This window comes from Aythya marila, assembly GCF_965140915.1.
Source record: "Aythya marila genome assembly, chromosome: 2".
NCBI classification, from domain to species: Eukaryota; Metazoa; Chordata; class Aves; order Anseriformes; family Anatidae; genus Aythya; species Aythya marila.
This window is the reverse complement of record NC_139043.1, coordinates 31,628,631-31,649,579: the sequence shown is the minus strand read 5'-3', so window position 1 is coordinate 31,649,579 and position 20,949 is coordinate 31,628,631. Positions and strand designations below refer to the sequence as shown.

The following is a 20,949-nucleotide window of genomic DNA, read 5'->3' as shown; positions in this document are numbered from 1 at the left end:
CATACGTTGAATTGTTAAGACAAATAGTTTTTATGTTTGAAACTAAAGACAGCCCAATTTTGTTTGTTCCAAAATGAAAAAAAACACCTGATGAGTAAATACAAAAAAATGAACAATATGGTATATTTTCATACCATCCTTACAAAAAGTAGATTATAGTAAGGAAATGTTCATCATCAGTTGTAGTTTATGGAAACCCAGATAACTTAAAAGACTTCTGGGTTTAGGCACAACGCAGGATGGGTATTATCATTCACATCTTAATGTTGTTTAATATTTTCTAGATAATTCCCATTTTCATCATTTAATTTTTTAATTCCCTGAGAAAAGTCTGTTTATATATTTTCATAAATTAGTTGTTGGGGTTTTTTTTGTAATAATTTTTTAAAAATTGAGAAATTCCATTAATTTTCCTCACTTCTCAAGGGGCCAGAATTTACAGTAATAAATATGCAATCTATTTTGTTTTCATATTGGAAAGGCATTTGCTACAGCAGTTTCATCATAGATAGAACTTAGTAGTCAAGTAAAGTAACTGAATTTCATATCAAACAATTAGATGTCTCCAATACAAACATATACTGTGCCTTTTTAAATAATTTCCATCTAAAAGAAAGCTGCTTATCTGTAACAACCCTGTTACAGTTCTGTCATACTTTATTGAGGTTAGAAAAGTACACTCGTGTCCTAGTTTTTTCAGTTGGTTGGGAAACAATTTTCCACCAGCATTAATTTACAGTAATTGTTTTGTGGGATTCTTAGAAGCTGTTTTCATTTCTGCCCTTTGAACAGTCACATTTATTTTGTTCTAAGCAAAGCACTGTCTCTCACTGACCTAATAATTTGACACTTATGGTATGTCAGTTTGGAAAATGCGCATATAAAATAGATTATGAACGTATTTCAAATGGAGTTGAAGGTCACAGTGAAATATATTTTGTGAAACTAATTAGAACATTGGAATGCTTATATTAGTAATTTCTTGAATTTAATCTGGACCTAATATTGTATCACATTTCATATGTTTTGACATTCTAGGATATTAAAATAAACTAAATAATTTTTAAAAACACTATTTTTCATTAATTCTTTCCAGTAGTTCATATTGCTAAGTTAATGGAAATACTTTAACATTTCTCCTGAACCTATGCAACAAACTCTAGGTTCTTTCAAACCACCGAGAATTCAAAATATCCCAGCAAGCTTAATGTCTTTCGAAGAGAATTTTTTTCTAGACAGTCATCAGACTTGCAGTACATGACTAATTATCTACCAATCTTTGTAATAAAGGTCAATAAAGATATCAATATTAAAAAACCAAAAAAATAGATGCAAAGAGATGGAAAAATACAACACTAAGATTTGACTTAAAGCATAGGTCCCTGCGGTCTAACAACCACTCTTCAAAGTCACTAGTACCTCCAGCAAAAAGTGCAAGGAAGACATAGTATTAACCTAAAGAAAATGACTAAGTAATTTGACAACAGGAAAACTTCCTTTGTAAACTCACCACTGAATAACTAGTATGTTAAATATAGTCTCTTTTTATTACTTGAATTTAAATGGTCACTTAACAGATTCATTTCAAAACATACCTGCAGTAAGAGTTCCCCTTCGAGGATCTGCATCCCCTCTCCAAGTTTTGCTGTTCTACAGTTTTCCTGAATGCCATTTCTTTCTGGTCTTGTAGAGTTTGAAGATTTTAATGCAACTACAAAAAAGAAAGAAAGAAAGAACAAAGATGAGTGATCTTCGAAAGGCTCACTAGAAATTCTCATGACATTATTTTGCTTTGTGTAAGAAAAAATGTTTATGAAGTCAGCCTAATGGAAGATCTCCATTTCAATGTCAGTCTTTTTTCCTTACCTTTAAAGATAACCCATCTTGTTTCTATGACACTTTCAAAACAGAATCAGTGTTATTATAAACTACCCAAATCTGTTTTGTTCCTTGTCTTTACTATAAGGCACACTTTTAGCTCAACACTTTTCTTTAATAAAGGATATTTTTGCTTCCACACAACCTCATATATTACAACAATCCTGCTTTAAGGTATAACAATTACATTTATTTTTATCCCATCTAAATTCAGACATCTAGGTACCTTAGATAAGAGAGTGCTCTAGAACTAAAGCTCCCTTCAGAGAGAGCAAGGAAACACAAAGGAACTCTAAATGAGTATCATACATTAAAGAAAACATGAAGAAAAGAAAGCCATTTCAAATAAACATTTTTATTTATTTATTTTTGGCCATTTAACTATTCAAAGAATTAACTTTCCAGTTTCAGCTAAACTACTGTAACCACGAATAATCATTATCCACGTCACAAAAAAACAAACTCAGTGAATAAGGGATGAAGAATCACACCGCACTGCTACAAAGATAAACATATCCTATCCTATTTCTGTACTGTGTGCTCTCATAAACAGGACATTATCAAGTAAAATTAGATACTAAAAGATTGTCCATAATTCAATTATCTACTTTCCACCTACTTCTAAAAAGAAAAAAAAAAAAAAACTTTTCAAATCTGAAATTATTCTGACTGGATCTGTAATGTGGAAACAGGAGGAGAAAACCTAATATCCTTTTAATTTCTATTGTATACTTATTGAGAAGATCCATATTCAGCTTTCGAAGTTGCAACATACAGTTATGTATACATACACCATACAGTTATGTATATATATTTATATATATATAAATAATATATATTATAATATATATATAAATATATAATAATATATATATAATATAATATATTATAATATATATATATTATAATATATATATATTATGTATATATATATATGTATATATATTTTATATTGTGCAAATAGTAAATGAGGGGGAGGAATTATATAAGGTTATCTACTAAATGATATTCTGTCCTTCATCCATCAATTCATAGAGCTATAGAGCCTATATGCAACACAGCCTACACAATGGTATGGCTGTATTCCTCACTACTGGCAAAAAATGCACAGAGCTACACACGAACTTACATGCTTTGCTGAACTAAAACCTAAGGCTTTTGAAGAAATCAGAAGATGGATGAAAGCAAGTTGTTGTAATTTAAGATGGATGGAAAACTGCTGACAATCCAGGATGGAAAAAAGAAAATAAAGTGGAAAATGTATAGATCATCAGTAGTGCACATCTTCTGATAAACCCCATCCCTTTACCTTGCTTTGACAGATGAAGGGTGAAGACATTGCATTACAGGGAACTTCACATTTTGAGACTTTGAAGATATATCACTAAGTTACAGCTCTAAAACACCCACGCTTTCAAAGACCAAGCCTGAAGAAGGTTAACTCATGTATGGAAAGTTTTTATCATCCTGATCTAAATTAATAAAGGGTCATAAAAACTGAAGTGCAAGTGTTGCTTAGGTAGGAGTACTCTTCCCTTGTTTTCATTACTTTAATGTGTACAGTATAAAAACTAAATGCCATTTAGTGGAAGAAAAAAAAAAGTTTAGCTGGTACTAGAAAAAAGCCACTTTTAGAAAAAAAAATAAATTAAAAGCAAAGCCAGCTAGTAGAAACAAAAATCTGAATGAAAGGTAGTATCCATTCATTTCACTATTTTGCAAAACAACAACAAAAAAACAACCCCTAACATCCTGAAATTGAAAAAGAAACATTCCTGAAAAAAATAAATAAATATCTAGATTAGAAAAGAATGAAGGCAAACAGAGCAGGACAGACTATAGAACTTTACCCTTAGCAGGGATTTAGAAATGCCAAAATCCCCAAGATGACACTCATCACAACTCCTCTATCTAGAATAACGCAGCAAAAGCTGCATTCTATCCCAAGACCATTTCCAAATTCTTCCTTCTTTATACAGCCTGTAGCCATGTGTAAGTGTAAGATGTATACTTCTGAATGAATTACTTACTGATGGCTAATTTTTTTAATAGAAATAGTCCGTAATAATCAACTAATTAGGAATATTTAATGCAAATTAGGATTTATTTAAAAAAAAAAAAAAAAAGAGCCAAAGCTCTCATGTCCATCAAGAGAGAATGAAGGAAGTCTGAGAAAAAAAATTCCCAGCAACCCTACAACTGGTTTCTTCTTCAGTGGAAATTATAAAAATATAAATTATGTAGAAAAAACAGGAAAGATGACTAAGTATTTCTATTAAATATTTTTGAAAATAACAAGTGAGATGCTCACTTTCATGACAAAAGCCCTTTTATTCCAACAGAGCTACACAGAGTTGACCGAATATGGGTATTTTAGATCAAAAAGACTTTATAAATTTTAGTCAGTATTTTAAAAACAGCTTGTTGAATTTCCTCCTGAGGAGACGAGACAACAGAGTGGATGATACAGAACTCCAAATAACAAATATTTAAAAGAAAGTAGTATCCCCAAAAAAAAGTATTCACAGGAAGTGCACATTTCAAAGTAAACAAAAATTATTTTAGTTTTTGTTGAGTGACATCATAAATGTATCCTGTAAAGGACATGATACTTGTATATTTAAGATAATTACCAGCCATATGTGATTAAACTTTTTAATCAATAATCTTTATGCAAACACACAAAAATCTAGCAATATTTCAAGCTGACATAAATACTACGAGACTAATGAACAGAGACAAGAGGACTCCCTGACAATGAGCAACCCAGGCTACCTGGATACAAACCTCCAATGTGTGGCTCAGAACAAACTGGTCTCCACAACATGCAAGTCTAAGGCCACAGCCCTGGCCTTACGGTATGGGGATGGAGGGGGCTATCCTGCAAAGCAGTAATTCTGAAAAGGCTCAAAGGTCACAGCAGACAATGCTGTGGCCTCAGAAACATCAACTAGAGATCTAGTAACAGACAATACTAAATAAGGACAACTAAAAATATTTCAAGTCTTCAGTATTTCAAGCAGCCATACTGCATGCTGGCAGGTAAGAGAGAGATGCTGAAACAATGAAGTTGTATGTGTAATCATGTGAATGATTAAAACATGCCATATAATGGAAAAACAAACAAACAAACAAAACCCCTTCCATTTAAACTAAGAGAAAACTTGTGTTCTCACAGGAATCCAGGCCATAATATTTAAAAATTCATTCGACAAACATATAACAAGATTCACTAGCTCAATGAGTGCATTTGTAAAGTAGCAGAGCAGTTAGGATAACAAACAAGTAAGGTAACTTATCCAAAGGTAACATTACAGTGAACATAATCTACCAGTTATTTTAATCCAGATCAAGTACAACATCCTTGAGCCTATCCCCTCTAATTTTCAGCCTCAGGAAACATAAACATGAATACTCCCATAGAGTAAATAGAAAATACTGTAGATTATAATATCTCTGTATATACTCTCAAAGACATGAAAGAGTGGGTTACTTCTTTGAATTTCACATTAATAACTTTAAAACAACAAAATATAAAGCAGAGCTGTTTATACCTGTAAAAACAAATTATTTTTTGCTATGCATTTTTAGCAAGAGGGCTAAACTGTAAGCACAAGGTTTTCATGTAGGTTAATCATTGTCACTTAATCCAGTGTCCATATAGAAGCATCATTTCCATTGCCTGAACTTTTCTGATTTAAAGTAAAAACTAAATCCTAGAGATAAATCTAGACAGTGGCCTAATTGGATTTCTAGACATAGAACAATGTTATAGTGTCTATTACATTTAACTGTTGTGAAATGCTTTAGCATTCAAAACAGAAAATGCACAAGATCCTAAATCAGTCTTAAGTTGTCTCTAGAAAGACAAATTAAATAACAATGGTAACATCAGCATTTACCAGCTTCTTATCTCTGGTTCGAACTGTTGAATACAAGTGGTGAGAAACTTGTACAGATTCAGAGTACTTTCTTAGACAGACAATGTCTGGAAAAGAAAATTCTCTGCCACAACTGCTTCTTCAGGTCTGAAGCAGAATTCAAGCAACTCAGTTTTAACTACTGCCAAAAGCCATCATTAGGTGTTAAAAACACCTAATTATTTAAGAGGAGCAAATATTAAGCAGTCTTCCTTCTTTCCAGAGAATAGCATCCAGTAGAGAAACTGCTTTGGGACATACCCTACAATGCATGAGTTATAAGGAGTGTGCTGAATCAACCAGTAATTTATGACAGAAGGATGAATTTCCAGATCTGTTGAGAGATTCAGAAATTAATCTCTTTGTTACCATGCAGACAACCAGCATGCTTTTAAGCTTCTGGAATTTTAGAAATAACAACAGATCTAGGTCTTAACTGGTCTTTTAAATTACATTTCCCTCAATGTGAGTCCTTTCACTTTCACCTTTACTGGGAAAAAAACCTCTCAGTGTTCATCTCTTCAAATCAGGCTCTTGAACTAAGACACATTTAACATCAACTGTGTTTACTCAATGGATCCATTCAGAAACAATAACTCCAAGTCCCCAGTAACTGTGAGCAGTGACCAACAAATTAACAGGGAATTTTATGCAATACAATGGTTTTAACTCCTAGCAACAGGAGCATAGTAAGGAACATGAGTGATGATTAAAAGAAAAAAAAAAAGTTTATCTACCACCACACAATTCATCTTGATGCTGTTGATTCTTCAACAAAGGCTTTGTTCATCATTTTCTAGTGCTTTTTCTGCTTTTAAACACTTGATCTCTGGGGTTTCTATGCAGCAGATAAACTTCCCCAGAGTGCAACCCACAACTGGTATCCTCTTCCAGGCTGCCACTCCTGTTCTCAGAGAGAACCGCTGCTGTTATTTCGTCGCTTGACAGCCAGCTGCTTTGAAGTCCCATCTCCAGTAGTATACTGAGTTCAGTTTAGAAAAACCAAAGACCATGCAGTCATCTGCAACTGATATCCCCATACATGAGCAACTTCAGCAGGAATCCTAGAAATAGTGACTCTTTACTCTGTTTACACAAAGTTACAACAGCAGAGGATTGCAGTTTGTCACAGAGCAAGTGCAAATACATTCAAATAGTTAATTCAGCATTACCTGTACCAACAACGCAGTCTGACAGAATACTCTGTTGTCTGGCCATGGAATGAGAGATGAGGATCTCCAGCAATGTGTATCATAGCACTGGCAATACTAAATTCATCTGGACCATGAACTATTTCACTATTTTCCTCAAATCTTGAAAATACTCAACTTAAAAAATGTGGTTTTTTTTGCAAAGCATCAGAAAGAAAAATAAAAAATACTATTTTTTTTAAAGGTAATTATTTCTGTGTTGAGTGAATAACGAAGGTTTTTGTGATATAAATTATAAAAGTCTTACCAGCACTCTTACCAGTGCTCAGCTGTGGAGCCTGCAGAGATTATCTCAACTGAAACCTGAGTATTTCTATACCCAATGTATCTTATTATTAAATCAGTGAAGAAATGTATGATTACACAGGCTCCAACTCAAAATTTGCCTGAACCAGCTATAAGAGTGCTGAAAAAAAAAAAAAAAATGATTCAGAGATTGCTGGCTGAAAAGCTTCATGGAAATCACAGAAAGCTACTCAGTGGTTAGGACCTTCTCTGCTACCTTTACATTCACAAAGAAAAGGCAGAGCAAAAAGTTGAGAAGCCAGGCTAGCTCATGCCAGTGAGGTACAAAGAAAGGGATACCAAGACACAAAATTTTAACTGGGCCTTCTGAAACCACATTGAGATGCAATCACTTAAATCTGAGTGGGTATCATTTTACTTTTAGGTGAATGATCTGTTAAAGCCTAAAACTGTATCGAAGGAACACTTGCCTAATATCACAAGTATATCATTAGTACATCAGTTATGCAGTCCTGGAATTTAATCTTAAAGAGCTTCCCAGAACTGTTTTATATCAAATTTTGGCACCATTCCCACAATTCGGCCAAACAGGTCAAAGTTTACAGTCAGAGCCAATTTAGACTGTTTCATAACCTCTTCAGTAGAATTATAAATTCAACTAGTCTGTTCTAGATTACTTTAACAAACAACAGTTCTCATGAGGGGGGTGGTCTTACTTGTCTCAGTCACAAATACTAACCCCCAGCACAAAGTTCACCAACCAAAACAAGACATTTCTAAAGGCCAGGAGAGCACTACTGAGAAAACCAAGTTTAATATTAAACTCCTGCCTAAATCATTAACATATGCTAAACTGCTTATACTGGCAGAAGATCCATTTTAAATGGGAGAAAGTATTCTGTATCCATCTATATCTGTACGCAACCTTAGCCATATCCATTACTTAAGATTACATGGAATATTTTGTATCCACTACTTCTGAGACTCTAAAGAGAAAAATGTTTACAGGTTATTAAGCAACCCAATGAAAAAATATACATATTTAAGATATTATTTTTTGAAAGATATATAAAATGTGCACTGAGTGTGTATTTTGTACACAGGTACACTTGTTCTACAGAGAATAAACTGCAGGTTTCATTACTAAAACGCATGCACTAACGATTGTTCTGTACTTATAAACCCAAGAGAAAAACACAATTCAGAATTATCACACTTGCATCCCCAAAGTTTTAGTTATGTTACGCAAAGATGTAGAATTGAATTCTGTTCAGGCTGCAGACACAAGTAAACTTCAGAAGATACATGTTACTTTAGAAGAAAAAAAAGTTTTCAGTATATTGCACACTTAAATTTTGTACTTCCTATCCATTAATTTATAAATTCTGAATAATTTTCAATTTATCTTTATAGTGTTTATTTATATCCTGCTAACAGCTGATCAGATATTTACCTCATAGAACTGACAAAAGAAAAAAAGGCAACATATGTAGAAAATTTCTTACTTTGTTCACACAAATTCTGATAACTGTCAATTAAATTTATAGTTATTCTACTAATTTAGCAAAACTATGTCATTTATTTGGTAAGCTAGCTCTTGCTCTGTGAAATGAGTTTCCAAACAATCAGGTTTTTACACAGCATCCTTGTTTAGAATATATCCAAATACTGAGTATTGAAGAAATCCAGACTTCCATTTCCAATTCCAATATCTTGGCTTCCAATTATTCTTTTATCTATTAAAAATGAAAGTTTTGATGTGTATCGTGATTTTCATTTCTTATATGCCTGAAGAGGAAACAATTTAAGGGCAGTCTTCCTTGTAAGTTGCATTACAATACACAGTTCAGCTTGTAAATTACATTAAACTGTGGATGGATGTATAACAACATCTATTTCCCATTAGCAACAAAACAGCAATACATGAATACATTAATAAAAATGTAAAAAAATATATAAAATAAAATCATTATTCTGATGAAAGCAAGGCCAGTACATGCAGGAAACAATTTATAAAAGTAGCTATGAAAGTCGAATGACCAAATTTTGCAAACATAACTAAAATGAGGGTGAAATTGCACATTTGGTAGTAACTGGTGACAAAGGACTTATTTTTCTTCTTAAGCATGGGAATGACTAAACATGTCAGATTATGACAGTAATGGGCTCACTTTTTAAAGACTATGTCTTAAAATAGGAACATACCAACAAAACATATTCAGGATCTGTAATTTTGGCTATTTCCAAAAAGTCCAAATTAAGGTTAAAAAATTGCTGACAGACAACTCTCAGATTCAAAGGATGTTGCTTTGATTCCTAAACTTATTTTAAGCTGATGTTAAGACATATAAAGATGTCTACACTTTTAGACTAAGCAATTGAAAGAACCTATGAGCCATAGAAGACAGGTGTTTCTTCACTTGGCCTCCAGGAAATTATTCCTGGTTCAAGAAAGAGGAAACACCACGAGGCAGCTGTCACAAGACTATAAACCATATCACCATGAATACTTTCAAAGAAGAATTACTAGGCTACAGCTGGTGACGGAAGAGAAAGGAGGCTGAGGGACACTAACACTTGTACAAGAACAAGTTTTAACAAGAGAGATGGGGAAAAAAAAAAAAAAGCCTGAAAAAGTATTTCCACTAATAAAATAAAAAAGAAAAAGGAGAAAAAAAAAAACAAGGGCAAAAGTAAGTGGCCAGACTGAGAATTTCCTGTGTCTTTGAGAGTTTACAATTTAACTGCTGTACAGACTTCCTACTGATGCATACAAATCTCTAGAAATCAGCAATTTCTAGCTTGCAATTCAGATTTTGTGATGGTGCCTCAAACTGGGGTTCCTCAGTGCCACAGGCCAGCAGTTAAAATGATGCCAGTTCTACACGTGCACTCCTGAATTTTCAGTCATCAAGAGCTTTCTAGTTTAACCCAAATCCAAACCAACTGAATGCATATTCATCAGTTGTACAATCAGACATGGCAGACAGAGCACAAGTGTGGTAATCTGTGAGGACATATGCGGCAACAAGAAATTTTCTTTAAAGGAGGAAGAAATGCAAGGTTTAACCCCAAAAAGCTTAAGCTAGAAAGGCAGAAAAAAAAATATATCTCTCTGAAAGTGGATGATTACAAATGTTAGAATACAAAAGGTTTCAATATTAGGAGTTGCCACCAAAACAACTACTAAAATAAAGCTGTATTTGTTTACTACACTAAAATGAATGATTTGTACTTTAGTACTTTAGGATAAAGAACTTCCAGTATTACAGTTTTACTTAGAACTGACTTTGGATAACACAGATGAAAACAGACACACAAAACAAAAATTAAACAGTAAATATTTTGCAAATATTGCACTGAAATTACTCAAGATAGAACTACAGAACTAACCAAAGGTCCACTGTACTTAGGCTTCAGACATTTTCATGCACATTTTACGCTCAACAATAGAAAAGAGAAAAAGCAGTACATATTACATCAATTGCTGCAGGAGTCTAAAATAGTCTCTTTATCATAACCAATATAAATGAAGAATAAAAACAGCATCTAACATTTTTCTCAAGACCAAGTATTATGGTTTTCAAGCATGTGATAGTTCAGATTAACCTAACAAAACCCATATACTTTTAAAATGACCTTAGGTTCCCCATGTTATAAAAGCAAAGCTCCAAAATGCAAAATACTATTTTCCATTTATGATCTTAAATCATTTATCACAGAAGCTATTTTCAACATAAGGAAGTCTGTTGCTTGCCCTTTCTAAACTGACAAGTCTGCGAGCTCAGACCAGTGCTACTAGGTTTCCAGGACTATTACAAAGATACATTTCTAATTTTCAGAGCTATAAATCATAAGGCAGACAAAAACTTGGCAGGATTGTCTTTTTCTTTTTTTTTTTTTCTTTCCTTGTCTAAATTTAAATCAAATTTCACTGTCCAAAACTCAAAGGGGGCCATGGATTTCCCACAAATTACAGTTCTGAATCACAACATTATTTATGAGACAGTGAGTTTCCTGTTTTACTACTGTATACATATATATACATATACATATACAGTTATATATATATGTATGTATTTATATATATATACATATATATATACAGTATATATATATGTATATATATATAATATCTAAATCTAATATTGATGCTTGATAAAATTTTCCAACACAAACAACAAACAAAAGCAGAAGAACTTTTCAAAGGGTTTGAAAAACCTGTATACCCTTTGCTGATAAACCTTATCCTGGAATAATGTTATGTCATAACATTATTTTCCCCTTTTTAGTCTGGTTTTGATAAGTTGTACTTGAATACAGTATGCGCTCTAATATGTATCTTCTGTAAAGAAGACTTTCATTTAAATGTGTTATTTTTTATTGAATTACATATCTGTAGAAAGAATTCATACAAATGATTAACAAAATTTTAAATAAAAGGTCAGAATTGCAGAAGGTGAACCAACAAGTAAGTAACTTATTTGCTGTTTTACTGCAAGTTAACTTACATGTTTAATGAACCACAATTTCAACCATAAAACTCATTTAAAATAGATCTGTTTTAATAGTTGTTTGCACTGAGAAGGCATTGTTCCGCCAAGTGCATAACTACATAGGTAAATACTAAACACGAAGAACAAAACCATAAACCCCTGCTTTCTAACACCTGAAATACGGGCAAACCTCTATTGAAAAGCTTCTGTTCTCCCTGGTGTTCTTTTTTTACCTGCAGAAAGCCTATTAGAAGTGAACTTTAACCTTCCTCTCCTACAGAAAGCTGAACAGGTAACAGCAGGTAGCTGGGGCAGGAAGCATACCTTACCTAATGAGTGCATTTGAGATGAGCTAAACATATCGCAGCTTCCCAAACCAGAATGATGATGACAAGATGCTGGATTTCCACTGCTACATTAGAGAAACACCACAGACTTCAGAAGACACCAACCCTTTAAAAAACTGCAACAGAAAAATGCAGTCTCCAAAACTGACAGCTGTCTTTTCCAACCTTATGACAGGATTTCAAGACAGCTTAAGTATGTATCAAGACTGAAAAAGGCAATAAACAGTAGAAAAAATGTATTGCTTTATACAGGTTTTAATCTTTGGTATATTTCTCTTGTAACACACACTGTTATACTATGTGTATTATGCTATAATTCTGTATAATAGGATTATAAACTGCACCACATCATATACATGGGGCTGATGTGTGTGTGAGTGAGACAGAGAGGCTGAAGACAAAGCAGAAGTTAACAAAAGTGCATATAAAATTTGAGAGGATGGATGGTTTTGTGGTTCTGACAGAGTCTTCCTGTGCAATGTGGTGGAAGGCGCTGTATGCTTCATTTCCTTAACTATCAAACAGGAATCACCTCCAACTGCAGCAGCACTGCAAGGATTAATGCAGGAAAGACCCAGAAGGTCAGATTCTATAACTGGGAACCTTGGAGAGAGATTTTAGTGGCTCATATGAAAATTGTATTTGCTAACACATAGTTTGAAGCTTGTGGTTTCATGATTATTTCAGTATCATCTTGCCTGGTAACTCTGGTTGGTTAAACTGAACGGTAAAGTCATTGGATTAAAGATCTAAGAATGCTTACAGTCCAAATCTAACAAACATGGCAATGACTTCAATAGCTTTCTACATACAGAGATGAAAAATGGAAAAAAGAAAAGGCTAGACTAAATTTCAGCCCTTGCACTTCACTGAGGATGGTGTTTAAGAGCTTTCACAGGACAGAAGCCTGCATTTTTTGATCAAGCACTATAGAGCTGGTTAAGGGTTAGACTGTGATGCAGCAGAAAACTATATCCTATTCATCACAGAAGAGGGAAGGAGAAAGAGGTGAGTAGCCCTTTGAGGAAGGACACCTAGAGCAAACATGCCAAACTACAGAAGAAGGAGCTGAAGGAAATGGGAACTTCCACCTCCTGTCACCTCGTCCCCACAGGGATGTGGGGCCTGCCTTGGGTTGTCCAAGAGTGGATTGGTGAACACCTCCATTCTCAGGCAGAAGTGTTCTGATAAAAGAAAAACCACAGCCAAAACACAGCTAAGAGTTTTGCAAAGCTTCTTCATAAACTCTAACACCAGAGATGGTTGTGTTTTGTTTTTGTTATTTTACTAAATATTGAAATATACCTTAGTATCACACTTCGAGTATTAACACACACTTAGTGCCGTACAACTCATTTACTTTTGGAGAAGTAACCAATTAATTGAGCAGGAAGTGTGTAAATACAGCCACAGTAAAGATAAAGCAAAAGTTTGATTGGTGAATTACCAGACACTCATCCAGTTCCAACAGAAAGAACCATTTTTTGCCTTTAAAATATTTTAAAACATTTTTGCCCACTGAGTCATATAAGCAAAGCTTCTGCCTTAGTAGATTGCCTTGAAGGGCAACCACACAAAAAACAAGGATGAGAGAGAGTACCTCAGACTTCTAAAATAGGATTTCAGTTTCTTGCCTTAGTTTCACTCTTTTTAAGAGCTATATAACTTGTGTGGACTTGCAGAGGGGTTTGTTTTAGTTTGTCTTCAACAAACTATTTAGCAATACAATTTACTGTGAGAATCTGACAGCACAACAGACATTTCTAGTATTGCACCTCGCCATGGGGCTTATAAGGTACCTGCGCTGTACCGTTGCAGCATACTGCAGAGCTGGAGCTGACAGCTCTGTATCTCAACTTAGGAAGCATTTCAGTCCATTTCCGCAAAACTTTATTCCATAGACATATAGAATATATGAGCATTTGCTCATATATGATGAACAATAAATTTCCAATTTCATTGTCTATTGATTTCAAGCATTTTCTCAGATCTTCTAGATTCTGAGTTGTTTTAAACTGAATTTGATTAGTGGAGTAACCATGCAGCCTTTTTTTGATATATGTACATGTGTGGAGAAAGTTATGTAGCTCATTTTTACAGTATCAATATACACTATACCCAAGTTTCATACCATTTTCTACTACAGATGATTCCCAAACCTGAAAGTTGAAAATCAGGAGGCGGGTTCCCAGCCTAACCACAGAGGACAAGACCAGGCCCAGATCCAGTCCCCACTGACAGAGCCATTCATCTATGTTATGGAATGTCTGTTTTATGGGAAACACATAAGCTAAATGAGAAAACCCAGTTCTGAAAGGACTTCAGATTAAGTAAGCTAATTAAGAGAAATCAGAAGTCATTTAACAGGGAACACAGTGAATTAATTTTGACAGCAGATTTCTTACACTGTAAAAAGTGTTCTTTATAAGGTTACGACATCAGTACGGATTTATATGCACAGAGCAGAGACTGTAATGGAGAATTAGCATTCACTGATTTGGGCCTCCACAAAGAAAAGAAAAACAGAAACAAGCTAAGAGCCAAAATTTCATGGCATCTTTATTTTATTACAAATGTAATACTGTGCATACATTTGTTTGTGAACACCTGCATGATATTAAATTTGTTTTTACAGTTACATAGATTGTTCGGGATCTTACTAAGATAAATGTATTTTGGTTTCTTTACTTCAAATTTTCAGTTAGAAGTTTGTGCCATGCCTTTATCAACAATATTCAGATTCTTATTAGAGTAAGCACAAATCAACTCATATTTTAATGGTGCCATCTGTCTTTTTTTTTTTTTTTTTTTTTTTGTAATCTTTTGCCAATAAAGTGAAAGATCAAATGAAATAAAATCTAAACATGAGGTTTCACTTACTCTGCCACAAGGAATAGTGTTCAAGGTGGCAAAGACAGATCTGTTTGATAATTATGTATTTTCTGCTAAATTGTTCCATATGCTTGGAATGTTTGGGATTTAGCCAGAAAGAAAAGCAGAAACAATTCTGTTAGTTTTCTCCCCCAAATGTGCATCAAAATATCTTTAAGGAATTGCTCCTTAGGTAAAAAGATTTGGATTAGCTATTTCTGTCTACTATGTTGGATGGGGAAAAAAAGCAATGCAATTCCCGAAATGTACGCATTTAGCTTTAACAATTTAAAATACAGAGAATAAAACATGCAAAAACACTGAAATATTCTGTTGACAACCTCATGGTTTCATCTGCTTTATAAGGGCTTTTGAATACATTTATAAATATATTTTTCTGACATCTATCATTAATGAGAAAATACATTTTGTATGAAAGTTACAAGTATTCACTGTCTTTGTTTAGTCTGCTAATAGGAAATCAGTTTTTACTTTTTTAAGTGTAAAACTTAAGACCTTTGTGTTCTAAAATTAATATATCTAACTAAGGATTAGTTTTGGTAAAACAGTGTGACAAACTATTATTAGCCTTAACATGTTAGTGAGGAAAATGCTCAAATGACGAAGTACAAGATGATGCTGAGCTCTCAGGGGCTCAGAGGTCAAGCGTTAATGATAGCAACACCACTTCCTTCCCGCATTCCAGGCCTTTGTTCTGTAAGATTCCAAACTCATCAAGACTGTTTTTTTTTTTTTTTAATAAGTCGTTTTAAGCTGCATCATATTCTGATACTACTACCTCCCCCCCAACATGCCGCTGCTATGAGGTGTTTTGTAGAAGTTTGTAGAAGTTAGCTGATTCTGAGCACAGCAAATGCTGCAGCTTTGTGTTATCACCCTGTCCTTACAGTACAGTACAAGCAAGGACCAGCCATGTGAGAATTTTCAGGGAGAGCTATACACCTCTCCCTTGCTGCCTCTTACATCATCATTTTGGAAGAAAAAAAAAAAAAAAAAAAAGACAACAATGACAATCAAAATTCAAGGAATGAATTTTACTTTTTCAGTTAATACATCATCTAAGTTTATAGAAGGAAACAGAAGAATGTCTCTATTCCACCAAGAGACAAAATTGTTTTTTGAAGAGTTTGGTAACATTTACATACAAATAGATTTCTTATTTAGTTTAATAAATCTGCAGCAGTGTCATATATATACACATGTACATTCAAGAGCTCTAAGAATAAAAAAGATTTTTTTTCATCTGCACATGTGACATGGTACCTATGTATAGCAGCCTGCTATTAAGGACAATGTTGATATATAACACTAAAGGAAACAAATCTTGTATTCTATTACCTTTACTAAGCTTACTCTAAGATTTTTACAAATCATTTTCATATGCTAGAATTAATTTATTCTGTTCACATGTTGTTGTCTTTGCTAAAATAAGAAAAAAATGTATGTAAAAGAAATGGAATGTTTTATAATTCCACTTCTACTGCTAATGTAGAATACGGTATTAGAAAGCAAGAGTAAGCCTTAGAAATACAGCCTAATTAAACGCTGGAAATGATTACAGTTCAGTTTATCTGCATTCAAAATTCATACGAAGTTAAGTGAATCTCATTCCCGGATTATAGTGACACAATATATAAGGGGCAAATAAATGCAATGGCTCAAAGGACTGAAGGGTTTGACTTGTGAAGATAAGAAATCTCTCAAACACTACCCTTAGCTTTCTTTCCCACCTGGAAGTGGATATGACTAGCTCTGTAGCCCGGGTAGCTTTAGTGAGAGATGTATTTGCCTTTAAGCTATGATAGTTCATAGCATATGGTGTTCATGTAAAGCAAAAACAATAGCACTTCCTTAATATTGTCAGCAGTAGCCTTCTGCAACTCGACATTCACAGCCACCCAAGCTTCAGCCATTTTTGCAAAGCTCAACTGCTAATGCAAGCCAGAAGCCTGAATAAAATTTAGCAGAACATATTTAGCAATATAACTGCAGTCTCCAATTTTGCAAGCCCCCCTCTGTGTATGTTAAATGATAGTTGCAAATTTGATGGCCAAATATTAAATATCCCTGCACTCAACATTTATCAAAATAACTACTACTAATCAGGTAACTACTATTTTTTCCCTACAAAATGTTAGTATTTCAAACACAGCTCTTTTTTTTTTTTTTTTTTTTTTTTTACCGTCTATGGTGCAAACATTCAATTTTTTAAAAATAGGCTCTGTAAAGCAGTGAGAAAAATTAGTGATTCATATGGCTTCACCAATTTAGGAAAGGTGAAAATGATTGTCTCCAGTTTTGTGGTACATACATGTATCAACTATCCAGTCAGTTGAGAAAAAAATGCCCTGCTGAAATCATGACTTTCAAATTCCCTTCCAGGTAAGTTGTTCAAGTGCAAAAGTTCAAGTGTAAAAGGGAAGTAAAAAGGAATATTGTTGACGATGACTATATAAATGTGTGAGCAGAGAAAGGTAGTGACCTCTACAAACCGAAAACAGCAGATGGAATAGCCATAGTCTATTTTTCACAAAGCATATCCAGAATGTTTAAGATGGAAAAAATATCATTCAGTCTCAAAACAAAAATAAAACACCAACACCACTAAATTTCCAGGCATTCCTTTTTCAGGAGAGCTTGGTTTTCTAGGATAGATTGAGAAAGGTTATTATATTACTATGAACTTATTTGCATACTTCTAGCTTTAACAATGAAAGAAGTTATTAAAAGCAGTATCTATAATACCAGATTTGTTTTCCTGCTCTTCATGGATGAAAGGTTATGAAAACTACCAATACTTGCTTCTCCTCAAACATAACACTACTTGACTTAACAATTTAACTTGGCTTAATCTAAGGATGAATGATAAACAAATTAGATAGAGTTCAGTGATGTATTTCTTTAAGAATCGGAAAGGAACTATGGGTGTTTAGTCAAATTAGAACTGCAGTAATTTACAACTTCTTTGTTTTTATGTGCCAAATAATACTTCCATCTTCAGATCCTAGTGCCAAAAAAACTATTATTACATTCCAAACGCTTAAGAGTAGTACACCAACTATGAATACATAAATACAAAGCTGCCAGCTTTGCAGAATATATTCAAGTGACAAAATTCTTGACATCCTGGAAGCACCTTACCCTGCAAGCAGCACAGTAAAAAGTTTCTACTATAAACAGATGTTCCTGTTCATAAAACTAAAAAAAAAAAAAAAAAAACTTGGGTATAACACTGGAGTAGCATTATTATTATTTCAGAACATATAAAAGCTGATTTTTAAATTATTTTTAAAATTATTTTTTTTGTATCTGCTAGGTACACTTATGTATGTAATTTGCCCCTACAGAATGTTTAAGTGGGATGCCATTTAAATCCAATTTTTTAATTAAATCCATAGCACACAGTCCATTATCACATTTTTCGAAAGGAAACAATCACATTTAATTTTGGAGAAATATATGTACAAGGTGATGGTGTAGCAGTACTGTTTTCAAAGTTACTGCCCTGGCTGATAATTTACCAGGCTTTGAGATTTGTTTTTGAATTACTGGAATACAAGCAAATATCAGTATAAATATGTTATGGATGTTATAAATGTCCTTGGAGGAAAAGAGTTCAGTTTGTGGCCTTAGTATGTATCTAAACATAGTAAATATACCTTATAGAATAAATTTTATTTTTCTTTGTTGATTTTTGATAAAAAAAGTAGTATCTGGTGAAGCGTCATTACAGTTTTAGAGCTTTGGTTACTACTGATTACAATGACGAAATCACAAACAAAATCATAAAGCCATTAAAATATAGAACAAGCAATTCCCTAGACATCTCGCAGATGCTGCCAAATGAGCTACACCCTCTGTTAAGCATTAAGTTTCTAATTAAGGGAGATGTAATCCTCCTGTGTCATTTCATGGTGGTTAACATTGAAAGCGATAATCTTGACTGCTTATCTTCCCAAAGAACCTTCCACATATCAATAGGTCTGAAGGATGCCCACAAACACTCTGTGGTATAATCTACATCTTAAGTCTCTCAGAGCTGGCATTCAAATTGTCAATGCTAGGAAATGTCTTCATAGCATTTACCAAGTCCTTCCATCAAAGAAAGTAAACAAGGAGAAATTCTGGTCATGAGATACGAAGTCAGTAAACACCTCCATACATGCAGGAATTCCCTCCAGGGGAAGATCATGAAGCCCTAGAAGGATGCCTGTTAGGCAGGTCATAAAGCACAGTAGTAACAGGAATATCTTGGAGGAGGAAGGGAAAAAAAAAAAAAAAGAATTTAAGGCAATTCCTCAAAAAGTCTCTTGAACCTTCTGTTTAGTTTAATACGGCTCTAGTTTGAGGTTTAATATGACTGTGGGCATGGCATTGGCTAATGCTGCCAAAGCATCTTCTGAATAGTTGAGAGATACCTCAAGTATGGAAATATTTATATACAGTGTAAATTCCCATGTTTTATTTTCATCCTGAAAGGAATGTGACCCACTCTACAAAATATAGCAACTGTAGGCTTGGGGGTCGTTACCAAATTAGAGGGAGACAGATCTTTTTCCCAAATGCTTTCACGCAGAGGACATGCCATAAAGTCTCCAGCAGCACATGACTTTGTACAGCACTGAAAGAATCTGCAAATGCCATTTTCTCTGAGATGGGTGTAAAGCAGAAATGATTTCTGAATGATTCAACCTAATCACATTTTTCTTGAAATTATCAACTGGTGTATCACTTGAATCTGCCCCCTTTCACCTGCTACAGGAAGGGCATCCCTTCCCGTTCATTTCCATTTATGACCCTTAACCAGACAAGCCCTCTCTGAGAGATAATTTACAGATGTGTTCACCAGGAGAGAAGAGGTAAAAATCAACACGATTGTATTCCCTCTGAGCTTAGACTAGGAAGGTAAGGTAAAAGGCTAAATATGAGGGAGGGTCTCAGCTTTTTAACACCAGGCTGGCTGGTGACTGCCAGCTACATGACCTCAGCCAGAGGAAGGAACAAAACTGGCATCCAGCAGACATCAGATAATCTGTCCCCACTCTTGTACATCAGATAGGGTCTCTATTAAAACACAGAATAAAGCTACAGATAACATGTAGTGGCCTTCCCAAAACCATATCTGCATATATAGATATAGCAGCCTCACCTGAGCCATCTTGTTCCAGAGCCATCTTGTTCCAGAGCCACGATACATTTCACAACGTGAGCCACTCCTCAGCACTACTATGAATGCAAATCTAAGTACATGGCAGCACCAGAAACATGCCACCTCCTTTGCACTTAGCATGTGGGACTGGAATGGATGTTGCAGGTGACATAAAATGAAATGACAGCAAAGTAATTTGAAGTTGGGAGGTGTGGAATAGAAACTCTTGTTAATCTGTTAATCTTCCTCTCTAGTACAGCTATGTTACCCTGTACGCTTCCCTGGTTTTTTTTGTTTGTTTGTTTTTTGTTTTGTTTTGTTTTTTAGTATTCTGTTTTGATGTGTTAAGATGGGTTTAATTCCTGCAAGACAGGAGTTTATAACAATCCTTACATGTTCTGGAACACAAGGCAGGTAGAATCTGATAAGGCTATTTTTACAAGTTTGCCTGCTCAAGAACTTCTGTCATTATCTGCTAATGCTTTCTTCTCATAAGCTAGAGAAGTTAGGTGTGATGCTTGCTACATTTGGCACATTATTTGTAATCCAACTCTTCGCTCTAATTCATTTTTCCTACATAGTTTATAATACTCACTACACTATTTCACCATTCCATCTTTTCCCAGGGTATTGTTTAATATAAAATGCTCTTCTTTGCTAGTCTATGCTTTTAAAATTCTCATTCGTATACGCAGATTTTTATAGCTTTCTCTCTCTCACCAGGTGTCTGTCCTACTTAATTCTCTAACCAAGAACTCTAATGATTTTGCAGAAATGTCCTTTGCTTTTATCCAGTCTTGGTTCTATTTT

The 20,949-nt window shown here is 34.1% G+C and overlaps 1 protein-coding gene across 3 annotated transcripts in view; it reads right to left on the bottom strand.

The window, feature by feature from the left end:
• Positions 1 to 20,949, bottom strand: part of AHR (aryl hydrocarbon receptor) — a 62,414-nt gene that overhangs the window by 20,724 nt on the left and 20,741 nt on the right. For all 3 annotated transcript variants that reach the window (XM_082753059.1, XM_082753060.1, XM_082753061.1), the window contains one exon: positions 1,596 to 1,711. In XM_082753059.1, coding sequence (XP_082609185.1) covers positions 1,596 to 1,711 — 116 coding nt within the window. The remainder of the gene's footprint in view (positions 1 to 1,595; positions 1,712 to 20,949) is intronic.